Genomic DNA, 17,299 nt, shown 5'->3' with positions numbered 1-17,299 from the left:
TCGTTAGCAATTTATAGCTCAGTAAGAATTGCATATATGCTAAGCATCTGTTTGGATTTGCTGCTATGAGTAACACTTCAGATTTTTTTAAAGTTTGCCTTTATTGTCAATATATTTTAAATTTCATTTTAAATATATAAGCCCAAATATAAATCATGTATTCAAACATTTTAGCAAGTTTTTTAGGTAGTCGTAGGATATTTTTATATGTTGATGTTGACATTTATGTGTGATTACAGTGAATACAATTCTAATGGATGGTTTCCAGGCAGTTTGGAAACAGGTTATTTTTTTGGTATAACACTGCTGAACCGTAGAATGCATCTTACATGACCTCATACAGTTACCTCCATATTAAGGTAACATACTGTATTTTTTTTTCTCCTGTATGTGTAGATAATGTCACTATAGTAATGAACTGGTTAAAATGAAGCACCGGCTTTATTAAGAATATGATATTAAAATGTTTGGGAGCGTTGTAAATAGAGAAGTTTGCCTTATACACTTTAGCAGAAATAAAACAGTTTATTATAAGATGTCCGTTAGTGGTACCTTTCAACATACAGCTTACTGAATTTTCTGAGAAATATAATTTTTATTTAGACATGCTTCTTTTTGACCACGGTATCATGACTCGTTGTGAATCACATTCCAGCAGTGTTCTGTGACGGTGTGTCTCTGTACTCTTTGGGCCCGAAAGCCTCATCTCCTTGTTCAGGACTGTGGTTCCTGAACTGGAGTTGGTAGGGAGCATCTGTGTATCACATACCAAGACATAGTATGGTGTGCAATTGTAAAACACTTTAATCCTTTTTGGAGAGTTTTGCCAGAAATTACCAGGAGCCAGCTAGATTCCATAGCTTTCCCCTCCGTCCCCCATTTTAAATATTGAATTTTGACAGCAGTAGAAAGTACCATACAATATACCCTCTAGAATACAACACAATCCATTGCTTCATGTCACAATTTAGAAGCTGAGGTTTTGTATAGCTATACATTACAATATATCAAAGACCTGAACAGAGTTCACAAACACATTACTGTGGATGGTAGATAACACATTTCCATGCCCTTTCAGAGATATATAATAAAATCAGGTCACTTCACCAGCTATGCACCAATAATGTTCAGTACTGTTCATTTCTGTCAAATGCTTTTGCAGTTCTGCTCTGATCTTAGTGATCACATGCAGCGTGATTTAAACTGGAATTTTTAGGCCATTAGGTGACAGAAATTAATTATTCATCAACTAACTGCAGGAGCATAGGTGGTACAGAGTACTGGGATGCAGGGGACAGTGTTCTTCAAGTCTGGCCTAATAGCAATCTGTAGAAGTCATAACTGAAACCATCTTCTGTCTGTGCTTTAGCAGCAAGGCTTTCCCTTGGGGAGAAGATAACTACTGTTTTCATCCTGCTTCTGGAAAGATGGTGATGTCTTCTACAGCTAGCAGGTACTATGATGCACTTACTTTGTAGAGAAGGTTGAACACTACAGGTGTTGAGATGTAAAAGACAAATTTTTTTTCTCTTCTTCAGGAGATTAAGTCTTTGTCAGGAATTTGTGTCTCAAATAATGGCAGAGTGGATTAAGTCAAGACTTACATAGGTAAGTGGAGTTTGATATTTGAAAGTGTGTAGCTGGCTGAAATTCATGACAGCAAAAGCATATCATATTTATCTAGAGTTTGTTCTATATTTAGCAATTCTTACTTGAGTCATCTGCTCACCCTACGAAAGTGAAATCGATATTTAAGATGCATTTATTTTGGGATAAAGACGTCGATAACAGGGTTGATCTAATATAAAGGTGTGGATGGAAAAACAGCTGTTTAATCAGACGAGTTACAAAATGTCTTCGAGGTGTAGTTGTGTTAACTTTCAATGTGACTACCTTACATGTCATGTACATGTCTGTGTGTGACTTTCCCACCAAAATGTAACAGCACTCTCTCCAAGGAGTAGATTTGAAACCATGCCAGTATTTTGGACCCCTTTTTACAAGTAGAAGGGGTGAGGAACCCTGGAACAGAATTGTCACATACTTGGCATAATTTATTAAGACTTGTAAGAAATTACTGATAGTAGCAATGGCTGCAAACATCGTTTTTCCCCCGTGAGTAGCCCAGTAGAGACACACTTTGCGTCATGAGCTGGAGCCTGCTTGCGTTTGGCTCACGGTAAGACCAGAATAGATCCATTGGCCTGAGTAGAGCTACACCTATGGAATTCTAAATTCCTTAAAAGCTGCATTTTGATAAAAGGGTGCTCGGTCTTATGGTCAATAAGCCCCCATGATCTTTAGTGGTGCTTGATTTACACCCCTTTGTTAGCACAGTGGTGTCGGTGCTGTGAGGGAGCTGGAGCACAGCTGTGTGTGTCAGGCCTGGGGTTCCACATAGCAGCCCCTGTATGGACAGGGAAGATGTCAGCGTGTGGCTGAAGTTTTGGGGGAAGGAGCTGGGGAGGCAGGGATGTGCAGCAAGAGGGCTGGCAGGTGGAGGACTGAGTGAAGAACATAGGGAAAAGAGTGGTATGTGCATGTAGCCATGGAGAGTTGTGTCTGAGATCGTAAATGTAATAGTCCCGCACGTGGACAGATGTTGCTCTGTTTAGTGCTGCCAGACATCAGCAGTGAAGGAATTTAAACTCTAAGCCACAGAATAATTAATAACAACAATAATAGTACATGTTTCTAAAGGATTTCCTCCACTAGTGGGTATGATGCCTTGGGAAAGCTGATCCCTGTTATCTTATTACCCATAGGCTCTGTGGTAAATCAGAACCTGAAATGACCTGCCTGTTTGAAGTTGCCAAAGCTTTCACAAGCTAACTTAAATCTTGAGAATAAGAAAGCAGAACGTTTCCAAGTTGGATTTTTAAGACGGATTATATCTGTGGTTGTGTACTTGGGCTGTAGAAACGTCTTTCGGTGTCCAACAGGTGTATCCAGTAAGAAGTGTGGGGTTTTGCTCCTTCTTTGCAGGCCCCTCGGGCAGCCCGGGGCGGGAGGAAGGGGCTGGGCGGGTCGGTGCCCGCGGAACCGGGAGAGGCTTCTGAGGGGCAGAAGAGGCCGCGATACGTGTTTCAAAATCCCAGCGTTGTCCGGATTGGAAGCAAAGCCGAGCGTGTCCGGCAGCGCAGGTGGTCTCGGTGTGCCGGAGGTGGAGGCTGCTCAGCCCGGAGTGACGGGGGCTCCGCGCTCCCGGGCACCGAGCCCTCTGCGGGGGGCGGCGCACGGGCTGTCTCTGCCGCGTCACAGCCAGCCGCACGGCTTCTGGCAGCAGCGTCTTCTCTTTTATTTCATTTTTAAAACGTGGGTGTTTCTCCCAACCCTGACGGTCAGATTTGTGAACGGGAACACCCGAGGCGCTGGCGGCGGGCCCGGGGGCAGGGGGGCGGCCGGGCGCACGTGACCGCCGGCCGGCCAATGGGGCGATCGCGTGATGCGCGGCGGCGGCTCGCGCCGGGGGTGGCTGGGCAAGATGGCGCCGGGTGCGTGAGCGGTGGCGGTGGCCGCGCGGGGAGGGGAGGCGAAGGCCCGGCTGCTGGGGAGGGTCCGCTGCTGCCCCCGCTCCTCCCCGGGGCTGTAGGATGGTAAAATGACCCAGGGGGGGAAGAAGAAGAAACGCGCCGTGAACCGCAGTATCATGCTGGCCAAGAAGATCATCATTAAGGACGGCGGGACGGTGAGGCCAGGCGGTGCCGGGGCGGCTGTGGGGCGAGCTGGAGGAGGCAGGGGGGCGGCTGTGGGGCGAACTGGCGGCGGCGGGGCCCCGGGTCCCGCGGCCGTGCGGAGAGCTGGCAGCCGTCGGGCAGGGGCCCGCGGCAGGTGCGGGGCGGGCGGTGGGCCCGCGGGCCTGGCGGGGCCGTGCTCCGGCGAGCTTTCCGTTTCTTTATGCTGCGGGTTGCTGCGGCCGCCATAGCTTCGCTCGGCATCCCGGGCTGGCTTCCGTGGGGCAGTTGCCCGAGAAACACCTGTGAGGGCGTCACGCTCGCTCGGGTCGCTTCGTCAGTGCCGCTCCTCAGTGCGGGCCGAGCTGCCCGGGTCGGGCATGCAGAGCAGCGGCGGCCCGGGGCTGAGGCACAGGTGACTGCGGCTGTCGTGTGCGAGACCAGCAGCAAGTGTTCGAACCCAACTTTGCATTGAATATTCGTTAAGTGACGCTTTGCGGCAGGAAGCGCTGCCGGGATCCGGCGGTTGGCGGGCGGTAGGGGCGCGCGGGCGGCCGTTGGGCCTTGGCAAGGGCAGCGGGACGGCCCGGGCCCGCCGCGGTGCGGGGTCACCGGCACCTCCGGCCTCTCCTCCCGCAGTCCGAGAAGGAACAGGCCAGCGAGCGGGACAAACTCTTGCATCAGAGGAGTCCATAAAGGGTGCCTGGAAGAAGTGTTTTGCAGCTCCCTCCCACTGTCTTGCTTCCTCTTAAATGTATCAGTTTTAAAAAGAAGGGGAGTTGTTAAATGTTTCAGCTGCTGTAGCTTGATTTTTTTTTCAGTAGATGAGTAGCATTACTTCAAATGTATCAATGGCCCTGGATTTTTTCAGCTGTGTAACATTGTGTAGCTTTGATGTGCACTCTTCTAAATACAGTATTAGTATTTCAAATGAAGAGACATCTTGACAGACTGAACTGCTGGTGGCCTTTCAGTTTGTTTTTGGAACAATACTGGAGAAAAGGGAGGTGTTAGTCGTTGTAGTTGTTCACTGAACTGGTGACCAACTGCCTGGATTACTTAGTGGTAAGAAGCAAAACTAATTCCAGTGATAGATGTTGATGTTTTCCAGGACATGTTTTCCTGCTCTTTTTAAAGACAGAAATGTATGGATTACCTTGTACAAATGTTAAATGCAAATATTTTAGGTTTACTAATAGAAGCAGAGCAAATGTTGTTACTCGTAGGACATGGTGCTTTCAAATTTCTCTCTGGGGTAATCATTGATTAAAAGAGAGTATACTTCCAAGTCTCCTTTATCCCTCAATTTTCACTTTCCTTTGCCAAGAGAGGAGAAAGGATATTACAGTAACTGCATTTGGTATCAGTGTTTCCCACCAGTTCAAAAGTAGAGTGCAAACTTCTGCGAGTTCTGCATGATTTTCAGTTGTTTTCAAAGCGGTGGAAAGGTGAGCTATTAACATTAGATGAAGGTATGCAGATGGTTGTTAGATAACAAAAACACCAGTTTGATATATTTTCTACTTCCAAATAAATGTTTTGAGAATTCGCTTTAAATACATTTTTAAAGTTATAAAGTCTGGTAGAGCAGTCTTCTTTACAATGACAGCAAAATCTTTATGCTTGGATTTTTTTTTTGCTGGAACATTTAATTAGCCTTCTGTGCTCAGTTTCCTTAGTTTCTTTGGCTACCCAACATGCATCTAAGTGTACAGTTTCCAGCCTGATTGGTTTATTTTGAAATTATTTGACATAAAATAAAACCCTGTGACTCTTTTGCTGGCAGTGGGGCAGTGTCACAGGCAAAAAGAGTTTACTGATGGGGAGCTTCTGTCAATTTATTGTTACTTATAACCACTGATATGGAAATGAAACCTTGCCTCTGCAGAGCCTTTTCTCCCGCCCAGACTATGCTGGATCCCCTTGGCAAGGCGGTGCGTGGTGCAGGAGGTTGGGTTGGTGTCTGGTGGTATTTTTGTGGTGTTCTCTCTGCAGCTTAGTAGCTGTATCACAGAAGACAATGTGATGTGTACTCAAGTCTGTGTTGTCACAAGAGAGGCAGTAACACCAGTGAAGTGGTTTCAACCCTATAGTTAATTTTGCCTTCCTTTATGACCAGTTGGAATTCATTTTATGTAAGATTATGCATTTTTCAAGTGCTCAGTAAATGAATTGGGAGGTGCATGTCTGGGCAATGCTGGAAAGAATTAGAGCTTAGTATGACATTTGGTACCTCTTCTAGCCGAGGAGCAGCAGCTGTGATCTTATATCCGATGCCTTTGTTGCTTTGATAGTTATTCTGTTGTTGTCAGAAGTGTGTTCTTAGGGTTGCCTGGCATATACACTTTTTCTGACTGGCATGACTGACAGTAGAAAGTGTTTGGTTAAAGACATTCTAACTAGAGAAAGGGGCACTTAGAGCCCTATTTTGTGCCACAGATTTTGCCAAACATAAGAAGGGTTGCTGTTACTCTGATTGGAACATCTCTGTTCCAGGTTGTTCACACAGAGGCTCTGTATCTTTTATCTCCAGGTGTAAGGTCTTCCGATGTGGTTGCACTGGGGTTGTTACATTACATGACACTGCATTAGCCAGTTTGTAAAGCACAGCAGGGCGGGTTTGTGGAGTAAGAGGGGCCTAAGTACCCAACATCTGTTCATGTTGGGGTGTGAGAGTACATCAGACTAGTACTTAGGTCTTGTGTACTGAATGGACATAATGTATCTTAATGTGCTGTAAGTAACCACTTCTAATCTTCACTATTTCTTCCACCTCAGGAGTATTTTTGATACTTTATGGTTGCAACCATCTTGAAAAATAGCTACAGAGGTGATGATCTAGATGTGACTAAATGACTTAATTTTTTATAGATAAGGACAAATTTTATAAGTGAGTGTTAGCAGGAAGAAAGCTACACTCTCAGGATCCCCATCTGCCAATGAAACAGAAACATCTAGTTGGGCTGATTACAGCCGCCAACAGTTGATAGCCATGCAGGACAAGCCCAGGGTTCATTCTGCTGGTTTGGTTTGTGTGGGATCTCTGGGTAGCTGCCCAGAGCTGGACAAGGGCAGCACAGAGTCAGTCTGTGTTTGCTGTGTGCGAACAGAATGGAGGTGCCTTTGAGCCCTGGGCTTGGAGGGCCAGGCATGGCTCATGACTCCTCAGCGTCTGTAATGCCTTGGGAGTCACGAGCCAGTAACGTGACAGGAATCTGGGGACTACAAGAATGAACCCGATTTTCTGTATCAGACTGAGGCAGACAACTAAGATCATTGCTTACAGTTTGTGCTGAGCTGGATCAGTTTTTAGCCCAAAACTAAAATAAGCATTGTGGGTGGAAAGGGAAAAGAATTGTGGGAAGTGAAGATAACTATAGCCAGTTTCTGTACCTATAAAGACTGTTAATTTACCTCCTTAAGAGAACAGCATGAAAAAAATAGCAGAAAGAGCTGTATGGTATGATGTCTGTATTTACTGAAGAGAGCCTGGGAAAGAAAAAGAAAGGAAAACAGCACAGTGCTAAGGTGCTGTTGCAGCTCACCTTTTATATATCGATATGGTTACTTTTGAAAATTATGACCTTTTCTAGCAATGGGGGTGAATGGCCAGTGCTATCTTCTGTATTTATTTCCTACAGTTGTTTAAAAGGCTTTTTTTCTTCTGTGTTGGAAATACAGAAAAGCTAAGTATGACTTGCATAGATCTTGCAATAAAAGAAAGACTCTAGTATTACCTAACCCAAACTTAAAATTGCATAGCATTTGAGATTGGAGGGCACCTCTGAACATCTCTAATAACAGGGTCAGCTGGAGCAGTTTGCTGAGGGCCATGACCAGTCAGGTTTGGAGACGGAAGTTCCACAGCCTCACTGGGCTGCCTGTTTCCAGGGGTTTGTTTTGTTCAAGGTTTAAGTCACTGAATGCCTCTGACAGGAGTCTGGCTGTGTCATCTGTGCTCCTTCCCATCAGATATTTATATATGTTGATAAGATCCCTCTGAGCCTTCTTGAGAAGCAGCTCAGGATTTCAGCCTGTGTGTGTTTGCTCAGTATAAGTGCTGTGTCTGTCACATCAGCACTACTCTGTTAGTAACTCCTCTTCACACAAGGCCAGGAAAGTAGATGTTAAGGCAGCACTTCTATGCATAAAGAATGCATATGAAATTTCTGATTACTTATTCATACTGCTACCTTCATATGAAAATAATTGGTGCATCGTTTCCTCAATTTGCAAATGATTAACTTTGGCATGTTGTTTGACAGGGTAGCATTTAGAGAGTCTGGGAGATGAGCAGGTTGTCCCACCCATGCTCTTTTTGTTCTCACATGCTACTTCTGATTATACCAAATGACCAAAGTATTTGAAGTTCCTTATTTCAAGTCTTTCATCTAAATCTCTTCCTACTTTTGAAGCACATAGTAGCTAATAGGCCTGCTGTTAATGTTTGGGAAGTGGTCCATGCTGTTCCTGAGATTAATTTCTGGTGCTAATTATTTCAGTTTTTCTTTATTTTGAGTTATCAAAGTTTTGAACTCAACCGTGCTGCCTTTTACTAACAGAAGTACTTGAAAGCTGTTTGATAGACCAGCTAATTAGGCTTTGGGATAGCCAAGTGCGAGCACTCTGCCATGTTTTGAAATTATGAAAACCTGTTTTCCCTGCAGCATTGTGTGGGCTTAAGCATTTTTCTCAAGGAAAAGACACTAATTCTTCAAATAAGAGTCTGATTCTGCTTTCAGTAGCATCCTTGTTTCCCAGACTGGCAGTGTAAGTGGTTTATTTTTTTGAGATGGGAGCGCCTTTTGTATTCTGTGGAAGATTAAGGCACCTCAGGATATTAGCTGCGAAGTACCAGTTAGGTTGAGTTACTGTATTCCAGTGTTTTAAGTCATTCATTTTTTAATCTTCTGTTCATAGTGTTCATATGCATTTCTCATTACTATGATATATTGTTAGTTGTTTTAATTACCTGTTGTTTCTCTTCTTTTAGGCTCAAGGAATAGGTTCACCTAGTGTCTACCATGCTGTGATAGTGATCTTCTTGGAGTTTTTTGCTTGGGGGCTCTTGACAGCACCCACTCTGGTGGTGAGTGATACGTTTAAGCTTTTCTTCTCCTGTATGGGATATGGGGCAATTACTGCAAAGGCACTGAACATCTTCTGAATTAAATGAAAACTATATATCATGGAGCTGTTCTGTTGTGCAGGTGAAAAGTTTTGTGTTTTTACATGGAATCAGGAATTTAAAATTATTTCATTAAAGCAGTGTAATGATGCAGCATAGCTCTTTACATGCAAGTCTGCTAAGACTCAAGCTTACATGTAATTATTTTCTGACTTGAAGTCAGTAAGACAGTAATGAAATTATCTTTCCTTTCAAGATGCTACAAAAAGTTGGCACATTACAAATGTAAGGACAAAAATACACTTTAAATTGGGTAAAATTATGCAAGCATGTGTGTGTAGGTAGGGCGATGTTTGCTGACCTGGCTGTGCTTTAAATGGAAGCTTCAGAGCTCAGACCCTGTTACACCAGTCGAAGCTTCCCTATGATTAGGAAGACAGTCATACCAACATGTTTGTACCAAATTATTTTCTAACGTAGTTGGTTGCTTTCTGTTTGGATTTAATCTTTGAGAGTGACACATGCTTAGAAATTAAAAGGACCAAAGGCTTAAAGATCTCCAAGCAAACTCCACTTAAAATGCAGTCTTGGTGCGGCTGTGTAAGCCGGTGTTAACCATGAACAGTCTCTTGGATATAAACTGCACGTTGGTCACTGAATGGAATCCACCTCACGTAACACAAGTTAGACTGAGAGAGGTGCCTGTTTTAACCTGTGTATCCAGGCTCTCATCACCAAATTGAGAGACACTTCAGAATGATGATGTCTCTCCTCTCTCTCCCCAGCCCACCCCCACCAGATGACACAGTAATGTGTGGAGAGTCTGGTTTGAGATCATGTTCTACGTTCTCTGTGGCCTATTTAGATTTCAGACACGGAGGTTGGATGACCTGAATCCTTCCCAAAATGTTGAGAGAACCAAGGCCTCTACCAAGTACAGCTAAAATCTCCAAGTAACTTCCATGTGAATTAAAGATTAAACAGATTATTCGTGGTGTCTTTTTATGTTTTATGAAAACAGAAAACTAGTGTGGGCGTGCCACTGTAGAAGTTGGATGCATCATGAGTAATATTTATGGTTAATAGTAAATGACAGTGTTTGTATTTCTTCTCCAGGTTTTGCATGAAACCTTCCCAAAACACACATTTCTAATGAATGGTCTAATTCAAGGAGTAAAGGTAAGGTGACAGAAGTTAATCACAAGTACAATTTGAAGTGAGTGATGGGAGGAATATAGAAATCATTGACAAATGAGAGCAACATTCAATAGTTTTTCTAATATAGCCTTTTGGTATAAATAAAGCATGGGAATAAATTATTCCTAAAAAGGCAATATATGTATCATTTTACTTTTAATGAGATATTTTTGCTCTGTACCTGCTGTTTGGGTTCAACAAATAAAAATGTAATTCACTAATCCCAAATGTGTTTATTAATAGATTTGAGAATTTTTTACTTCATGTCTGTTGCTCCAGTAGGGTATTTTCAATTACTTATATTTATGTGAAATAGAAAAAGATAAAGCTATAAAACACAGTTTATAAAAATGCTAGTATCACTGGATCATCTGCATTTTGAATTTTGTGTAGCTCTGAGTTAATAAATCCAAACTTTATGTAACCAGACATGAGACAGATTAGTAATGCCTGACCATAGTGCCTTTGATGCATTGCACTATAGTCATCAACTTGAATAAAAATACAGCTCCGCCTGCTCTCAGATTGTGATACAGTTGGCTGTCACAATTCTAACCACCTAGGTTTAACTTAAGTTTTGTTTCATTTAGGGCTTATTATCATTCCTCAGTGCCCCACTCATAGGTGCCCTGTCTGATGTGTGGGGACGAAAGTCCTTCTTGCTGCTAACAGTATTTTTCACCTGTGCACCGATACCACTAATGAAGATCAGCCCATGGTTAGTAAACGCTTTCACACTAGATTTGCCGTTTCTTGTCAAGGTTACCATATAAGGCTTACGCTTGTAGCATTGTTGGTAAAATATTGTTTGTGTTCCATGGAAGGTTGAAGCTTTTCTATTACTTCAGGGCAAAGCTGGGAGAACAGAGCCAAACTGAAGTAGCTGCCCTGAGCTGTAGGCCCTACTTCAGCACATTTGCAAAAGATACTAGAATGCTATCTGGTAAACTCTGCAGGTCTTTATTGTGGCCATAGTACTCAAATACTAACCAGCTACCCAGAAATTAAAACCTTGCCTAAGCTAGCTAGTGCATGAAGTAACCATTTGTAACCTAAAATGTTGCTGCAGGGTTGTACTTCTGTCAAGTTTTAAAATCCATCAGTTGGACAAGAGGATTTACTGTTGAACTGGACTGGGATTGTGGAGACTTTTTGTTTGTATTTAGCTGTTCTAATTTTTGTATAATGTTCCTAGGTGGTACTTCGCTGTTATCTCTGTGTCTGGAGTTTTTGCAGTGACGTTTTCTGTGGTTTTTGCATATGTAGCAGACATAACCCAAGAACATGAAAGAAGCATGGCCTATGGTTTGGTATGTATTTTTTTGGCTCTGTTTCTGTGGTGTTCAGTACTAAATACTTGAATTGGTAAAGATTTTCAAAATTGTATTTTGGGTTCTTCTCTAGCAAGTTGATTTTAGTTTGGAGTATCTTGAATATTGTGATTCTAGTTAAAACACCATATGACTGTGTTAAAAGCTGTGTTTCAGACGGCTGTCTTCACAGTTATCATCAGTGTTAATGCTGTGATTTGAGGGACTTTAGTTATTCCACCACTGTTTCTTACACTAGCACTACTCTGTCATCTTTTAAAAAATCTGACCTTTTGTTTCTGGATCATTTTGGAACTGATGTATGGTATCTTGACCACCCCTGCCCATGTCTCCAGTGACACTGCTGCACTTCAGAGCAAGTCTACCTGAGTTAACTTGTCTGTCTTTAAGTTCTTAAACTCACCTCCAGTTCTCCATCTCCCAATAACCTGCCAGATCTTGGGAGCCTTCACAACCCTACGTGTTATGGTTTAGCAAGTCAGTTGTTGCATTCACGTTACAGAATCCATTGTCATATTCAGCAGGAAGAGCCAAAAGCAGTGGATGTAGCACTAAATAGTTTCTTTCTGCCTTTATGTGTCAGGGATTGAGATGTGTTGAGAAAAGTGCTTCAGTTTGGCAGTTAACACCTTTCACACCAAGGCCAGCTGGTTAACTGAAAACTGCCCTCTGAAGATCCACTGCTCTCTGAGTTGGATTAATATGCTCTTAATACATGGAATTTTTTTCTCAACAGGCCTTGCATATTTTGCTAATATGAAGATTAAATACAGCTCATCACTGCCCAGAGATATGAGCAGAGTGTATAGTTAATTACACCTAATTATGTCAGTACATGTAAGAGAGCTGTGAGCCTCACACTGCTGTCCAGAAACAAAACAAAAAAAAGCTTTTCTTGAAAACTTTTGTCTGTAAAATATACCACTGCTACCACATAGTCACAGGACAAAGGTTAACGTTTAATCACCGCATGATTAGAATGGTTAGGCTTCTGAAAATGAGGAAAAACGGGTAATAATACTGTTGACTTAAATAATTGAAAATCTTACCAGCTGTTATTTGTTGTAGGTTTCAGCAACTTTTGCGGCAAGTTTGGTCACCAGCCCCGCTATCGGTGCCTACCTTGGTCGAGTCTACGGAGACAGCTTGGTTGTGGTCCTGGCTACAGCAATAGCCTTGTTAGACATTTGTTTTATTCTTGTTGCTGTACCAGAATCACTGCCAGAGAAGATGCGGCCGGCATCCTGGGGAGCGCCCATTTCATGGGAACAGGCTGACCCTTTTGCAGTAAGCTATTTAAATATGGAGTATTGAGTTATTTGTAAACGTTGACCTTTTGAGACAGGAAAGACTGCGTTTTCTGCATCTCAAGCTTCAAAAACAAAGCCTGTATTTTTTCACATTTAACCTTGCGTTGCTGCTAATGCTTTTGCAATGACCTTGCTAAACGTGCAGGTGTTTTGGTGGTACCACACAATAGTTTCTTTAGCTGACATTTCAAACTCTTGCTAGGTAAACTTTTCAGAATATGAACACTAACCATTTTATACTTCTTTCTTGCCACAGTCACTGAAGAAAGTCGGCCAGGACTCGATTGTGCTGCTAATCTGCATAACAGTCTTTCTTTCCTACCTCCCAGAGGCAGGTCAATATTCCAGCTTCTTCCTTTACCTCAGACAGGTAACTTAATGTTTTGGTAAGAATTTGAACAAAAGCAAATTTGTAGGAAAGTTTTCAGTATTGCTGAGTTAAAACAGAAAGTATAGATCATTAGTGTCATTGAAAAGCTTTCAGCTTTAAGGATTTAAGTCCTCTTGCTGTTGCTTTTGTCTCTTTTTAGAGAGACAAAAGAGAGATGAACAAGTAAGAAAACAATTTCTTATATTTTTTTTTAATCACTTGCCTTATTCTTGGACTATGATGTTTACTATGTTAAACTCTTTTTAAATTTTTTGAATGAACCATTTACTTGTTTTCTGGTTATGCCCCTTTATTTTTGTATAATTTCTTGATTTAATAACTACAAAACAAAAATAAACAATAAACAAAACAAACAAAAACCTCACATTCTTTAAGTTAGGGAGGAGTTGAATACTGGTCTACTGCACTGTGTATTCCCCCACTGATGTTTGTGACTTCATGATACACATTTTAAGGTTAATAATCAAATTTCCTTTTTTAATATAGATAATGGGATTTTCATCTGAAAGTGTTGCGGCATTTATAGCAGTCCTGGGGATTCTTTCCATTATTGCACAGGTAAGTTCTGCTGCATATTTCATACACTTGGTGACTTCCATGATACTGTGGTTCCAAAAATGGGACTCAGCTTTCTGCAGCTGTTCTTCTAAGTCACTGACAATTAACACCGTTCCTGTACCTTGGATGACAAAACAGCTGGCCAGCCAGGAGCTGATTCATCAATATTCAAAATACATTGTGTTGGGAAAACTAAATCCTGTGTGACAGTTTGTTTGAAATACTCACTAAATGAATACTATTTTTTTGTAGAGGCTCCTGAATACTTGGCAAATACTGCTTTTGGAGAATTTGATTTGTCTCTTTAAAATTAATTTATTTGCATGTATTTAACATTTAGAATAAAATGTGTTTCTCTCTTTTTTTTTTTTTTTTTTTTAACCTCTGCCAGACAATAGTTTTGAGTTTACTCATGCGGTCCATTGGAAACAAAAATACCATCCTGCTGGGCCTGGGATTTCAAATACTGCAACTTGCATGGTATGGCTTTGGATCAGAACCCTGGTACGTACATTTCACTTTAATGTCTGAATAATACGGTATTTTTCTGCATTTTATCCTTTGCCCAAGGGAGACACTTCAGTGGTGTACATGTATACATACCTGTGCCCCTGCAGGCGCAGAGCAGTGACTTTGTGTGTTTTGCAGGATGATGTGGGCGGCCGGCGCTGTCGCAGCCATGTCCAGCATCACATTCCCAGCAGTGAGCGCGCTGGTTTCACGCACTGCAGACGCTGACCAGCAGGGTAGGTTTTGTCCTATTCTTCGGGTTCTCCTCCGAGAACACTGTGAGGACAGGTGTGGCACAGGTGTGGCACAGAGCTGCCCCGCGCCCGAGCACAGGGCACAAAATGGCAAAATCCAAGTTCCTCAAAGTTGTAATACATGAGTATCACATCCCTCTGGCACAGATGGAAAATGTTTGACAGGTCCCAACAGCAGCAAACTATTTAGCAAACTTAAAAATGCTGGTTATTTTCCTCACTTTTGACAAAAGTATTGTTCAGTTGCCCAGGTTGCATACAGTGTGTTCTCTGAGACACTGCCTGCAAGGACATTGTATGCATATTGTATATATACTGGTCTCTGAATGAGCACAGCACAATAAATACTACTTGGTGCCTATAGGGAGATGGAAAAAAAAACCCCAACCCTTGAATATACTATAATGACAACTTTTCTGCACCCCTTGTTTATTGCTACCCATAGTGCAACACCATTTAGAAAAGCTTTCCTGCTTGCATCAGTTGGAAGGTGAACTGACTAAAGTCTTACTGATCTGCTGATAATCTGTTAAAAATAATTATATCTGTATAATTATCTGTTATAGACAGATAACAGCGTATTTTACTTTTTCCAGGTGTTGTTCAAGGGATGATAACAGGAATTAGAGGACTGTGCAATGGTTTGGGACCAGCACTTTATGGTTTTATATTCTATATATTTCATGTTGAACTGAATGAACTCCCTATGCCTGAATCACCACCAGGAGGTAGTGTGGTCACACAATACCATTTACAACAGGTATTCTTCTTTTACTTATTAATTCCAAAAATAGAATTTAGGAAGGCAAGATGTGCCCACCAGTTCTCGAGCGTGATGCTGTATTACATGTTAAGCTAACTGTACATGAAGCATGTTAAAAAAAAAAGGTTCTGGACTGACCCCTGGAGAGGGCTGTTGGCATAGTGCAGTTTAACGTTCAGAGACAGAGCTGGTGGCAGTTAGACAGTGGAGGACTCTTGTGCAGGGGGATGCACTGATAACTGCAGCAGCCCACTCCTCTTGTCTCCCTGGCATTGTATTTACCTCTTAGCCATTGTACAGTTTTGTTTATTTCTCTTTTAAGACAGGGATGTTGGCACATGTTAATTAGAGCTCCCTTAATTCTTGGGATGTAACACTTCCCACATTCCTTCTAGAAGACTGCACCAGGGGACAAATACTGTATTGCCTATAGTGTAGCAATAAAATGTTCTTCCCACTCTTGAAATGTATGTAATTAGCAAGTGGAGTCTGTTAACATGTGTCTCAAGGTTCATTAATACTTTGTGGTGTTACTGTTGTTTTCAGAATTCTATAATCCCTGGACCCCCATTCTTGTTTGGAGCGTGCTCTGTGCTGTTGGCGCTACTTGTTGCCTTGTTTATTCCTGAACACACAAACCTAAACCTGCGATCCAGCAACTGGAAGAAACACTGTGGCAGCCATGGCCATCCCCACAGTCCACAAACTCCTGGTGAGGCTAAGGAACCATTACTGCAAGATACAAATGTATGACAGAAGTCCAGGAAAATCTTTTAGACTGTTTTTCATCAGCAGTTTGGGATACACATTCCAATTCCATCGAAAATGTGATTTCTTAAGGTAATCTTAAGAATTATCTTTCTGCATGAAGTTCATAGGAATGAAAAAAAAAGAAGTGTCTCCAAAGATGTTGCCATGGAATTAGTAATTTGCTTTTAAAAACAAACTGTTACATACTTGTCGCTTGCCATGAAATACTGTTACTACTAAACCTTACTTTCTAGTCCAGAGACAAAAAGAATAGAGTCAAGGCATGAGCATGTGTCCTTCTGTTTCCTTAAGGTGGTGAGCTTTAATTCTAGTCACGCTGAGTCTCAATGAGACGTACTCGCGTCCGTGCAGACCCACTCATTTTAATGTTGTCGTAAAATCTTGGGTCAGATGATTCAAAGCCTTAATGTAAATGTACTCAAGGAGGGAGAAGGTAAACTGGTATCATTTATTTTAAGAGTCATATGGCAGTTTTTTTTAAGTTTGTACTAATATAAAAATCACATGAGCACGCTTGCTGAACAGTAAAAGTTATTTTTTATGTAAGTGCATTTACTCTATTTTTGAATAAACGGTAGTATCAAACACTTGTTTAAATATTAAGTGGGTGTTTTGAGCCTACTAATTTTAATATTGGCTCTAAAACTCTGCTTTCCTAAGCACCGTTTATTATACCACTATATTCCTGATGTTTGCGTAATCATAAAGGACCTCAAAACTTGAATACACAGACTGAAATATAAGCTGATAGCCTTGAATATGTCCGTGTGCTATATAGTGGCCTTTGAGGACTGTCACAATAACCCTTTTGCATTACAGAGCTAATGTTTTAGTCCTAAATTTTCAGGACCCTTAGTAAAGAAGAGAGCTTTATACAATTACTGATGTGAATTTCTCTAAAAGTGTATATTTTTGTGTCCAGTTGTATTATTTAAGTGTTCCTTTGTATAAATTTGTGTATAAAGTATTGTATAGGTTTAAAATGTTTTCATCTTGTGGTTATTGCTTAATGCTTTTTTACCTTTGAACATTCACCATGGTTGACCAAGAGCAGGAAAAAAAAATGTAAATATACTGTTAATAAAGTTGAATATTTTAATGAATTTTTAAATGATTGTTAATGTGTCTTTAAACATTAATTGAGCTCTATAGTGTATGTGTGTTCTATTTCAGCCGTGCAGGTCCAGCACTGTGTTTTACCTGTCAGATAGAGCTGCTCTGCAGATGCTGACAACACCTTCTCCCTTTTGTGCTGGCTCCAGGGAGCAGGACCAGGATGAGCTGGGATCCAAGGCCAGGCCTCCAGCCTCTGCCTCCCTGTGCTGCACAGCCCTGCTGCTGCAGTTTAGCTTTGAGTGGGCCTAGGAGAGGGGGAAAGCCACCACCTTTTCATTACCAGCTTCTATATGATG

General features: G+C 41.8%; 1 protein-coding gene across 3 annotated transcripts; it reads left to right on the top strand.

Annotated features, from left to right (window-relative positions):
* Positions 1-1,372: 1,372 nt before the first annotated feature.
* Positions 1,373-16,998, top strand: MFSD14A (major facilitator superfamily domain containing 14A). 3 transcript variants are annotated; one of them, XM_005498763.4, is made up of 13 exons: positions 1,373-1,453; positions 1,539-1,608; positions 8,668-8,763; positions 9,919-9,981; positions 10,590-10,717; positions 11,195-11,309; positions 12,399-12,617; positions 12,897-13,010; positions 13,518-13,589; positions 13,981-14,093; positions 14,238-14,335; positions 14,950-15,113; positions 15,663-16,998. In XM_005498763.4, the coding sequence occupies exons 4-13, from the start codon at positions 9,955-9,957 to the stop codon at positions 15,867-15,869; spliced, it is 1,257 nt and encodes a 418-aa protein (XP_005498820.1). In that variant the 5' UTR covers positions 1,373-1,453; positions 1,539-1,608; positions 8,668-8,763; positions 9,919-9,954; the 3' UTR covers positions 15,870-16,998. The 3 variants fall into 3 exon arrangements, with proteins under 3 accessions (XP_005498820.1, XP_064928637.1, XP_064928636.1); XM_065072565.1 differs by lacking the exons at positions 1,373-1,453; positions 1,539-1,608 and adding an exon at positions 3,020-3,143; XM_065072564.1 differs by lacking the exons at positions 1,373-1,453; positions 1,539-1,608 and adding an exon at positions 3,452-3,688.
* The last annotated feature ends 301 nt before the right edge of the window (positions 16,999-17,299 follow it).

The sequence above is a fragment of the Columba livia genome, chromosome 8 (genome assembly GCF_036013475.1).
Source record: "Columba livia isolate bColLiv1 breed racing homer chromosome 8, bColLiv1.pat.W.v2, whole genome shotgun sequence".
NCBI classification, from domain to species: domain Eukaryota; kingdom Metazoa; phylum Chordata; class Aves; order Columbiformes; family Columbidae; genus Columba; species Columba livia.
This window is presented reverse-complemented; position numbering and strand designations above follow the sequence as displayed.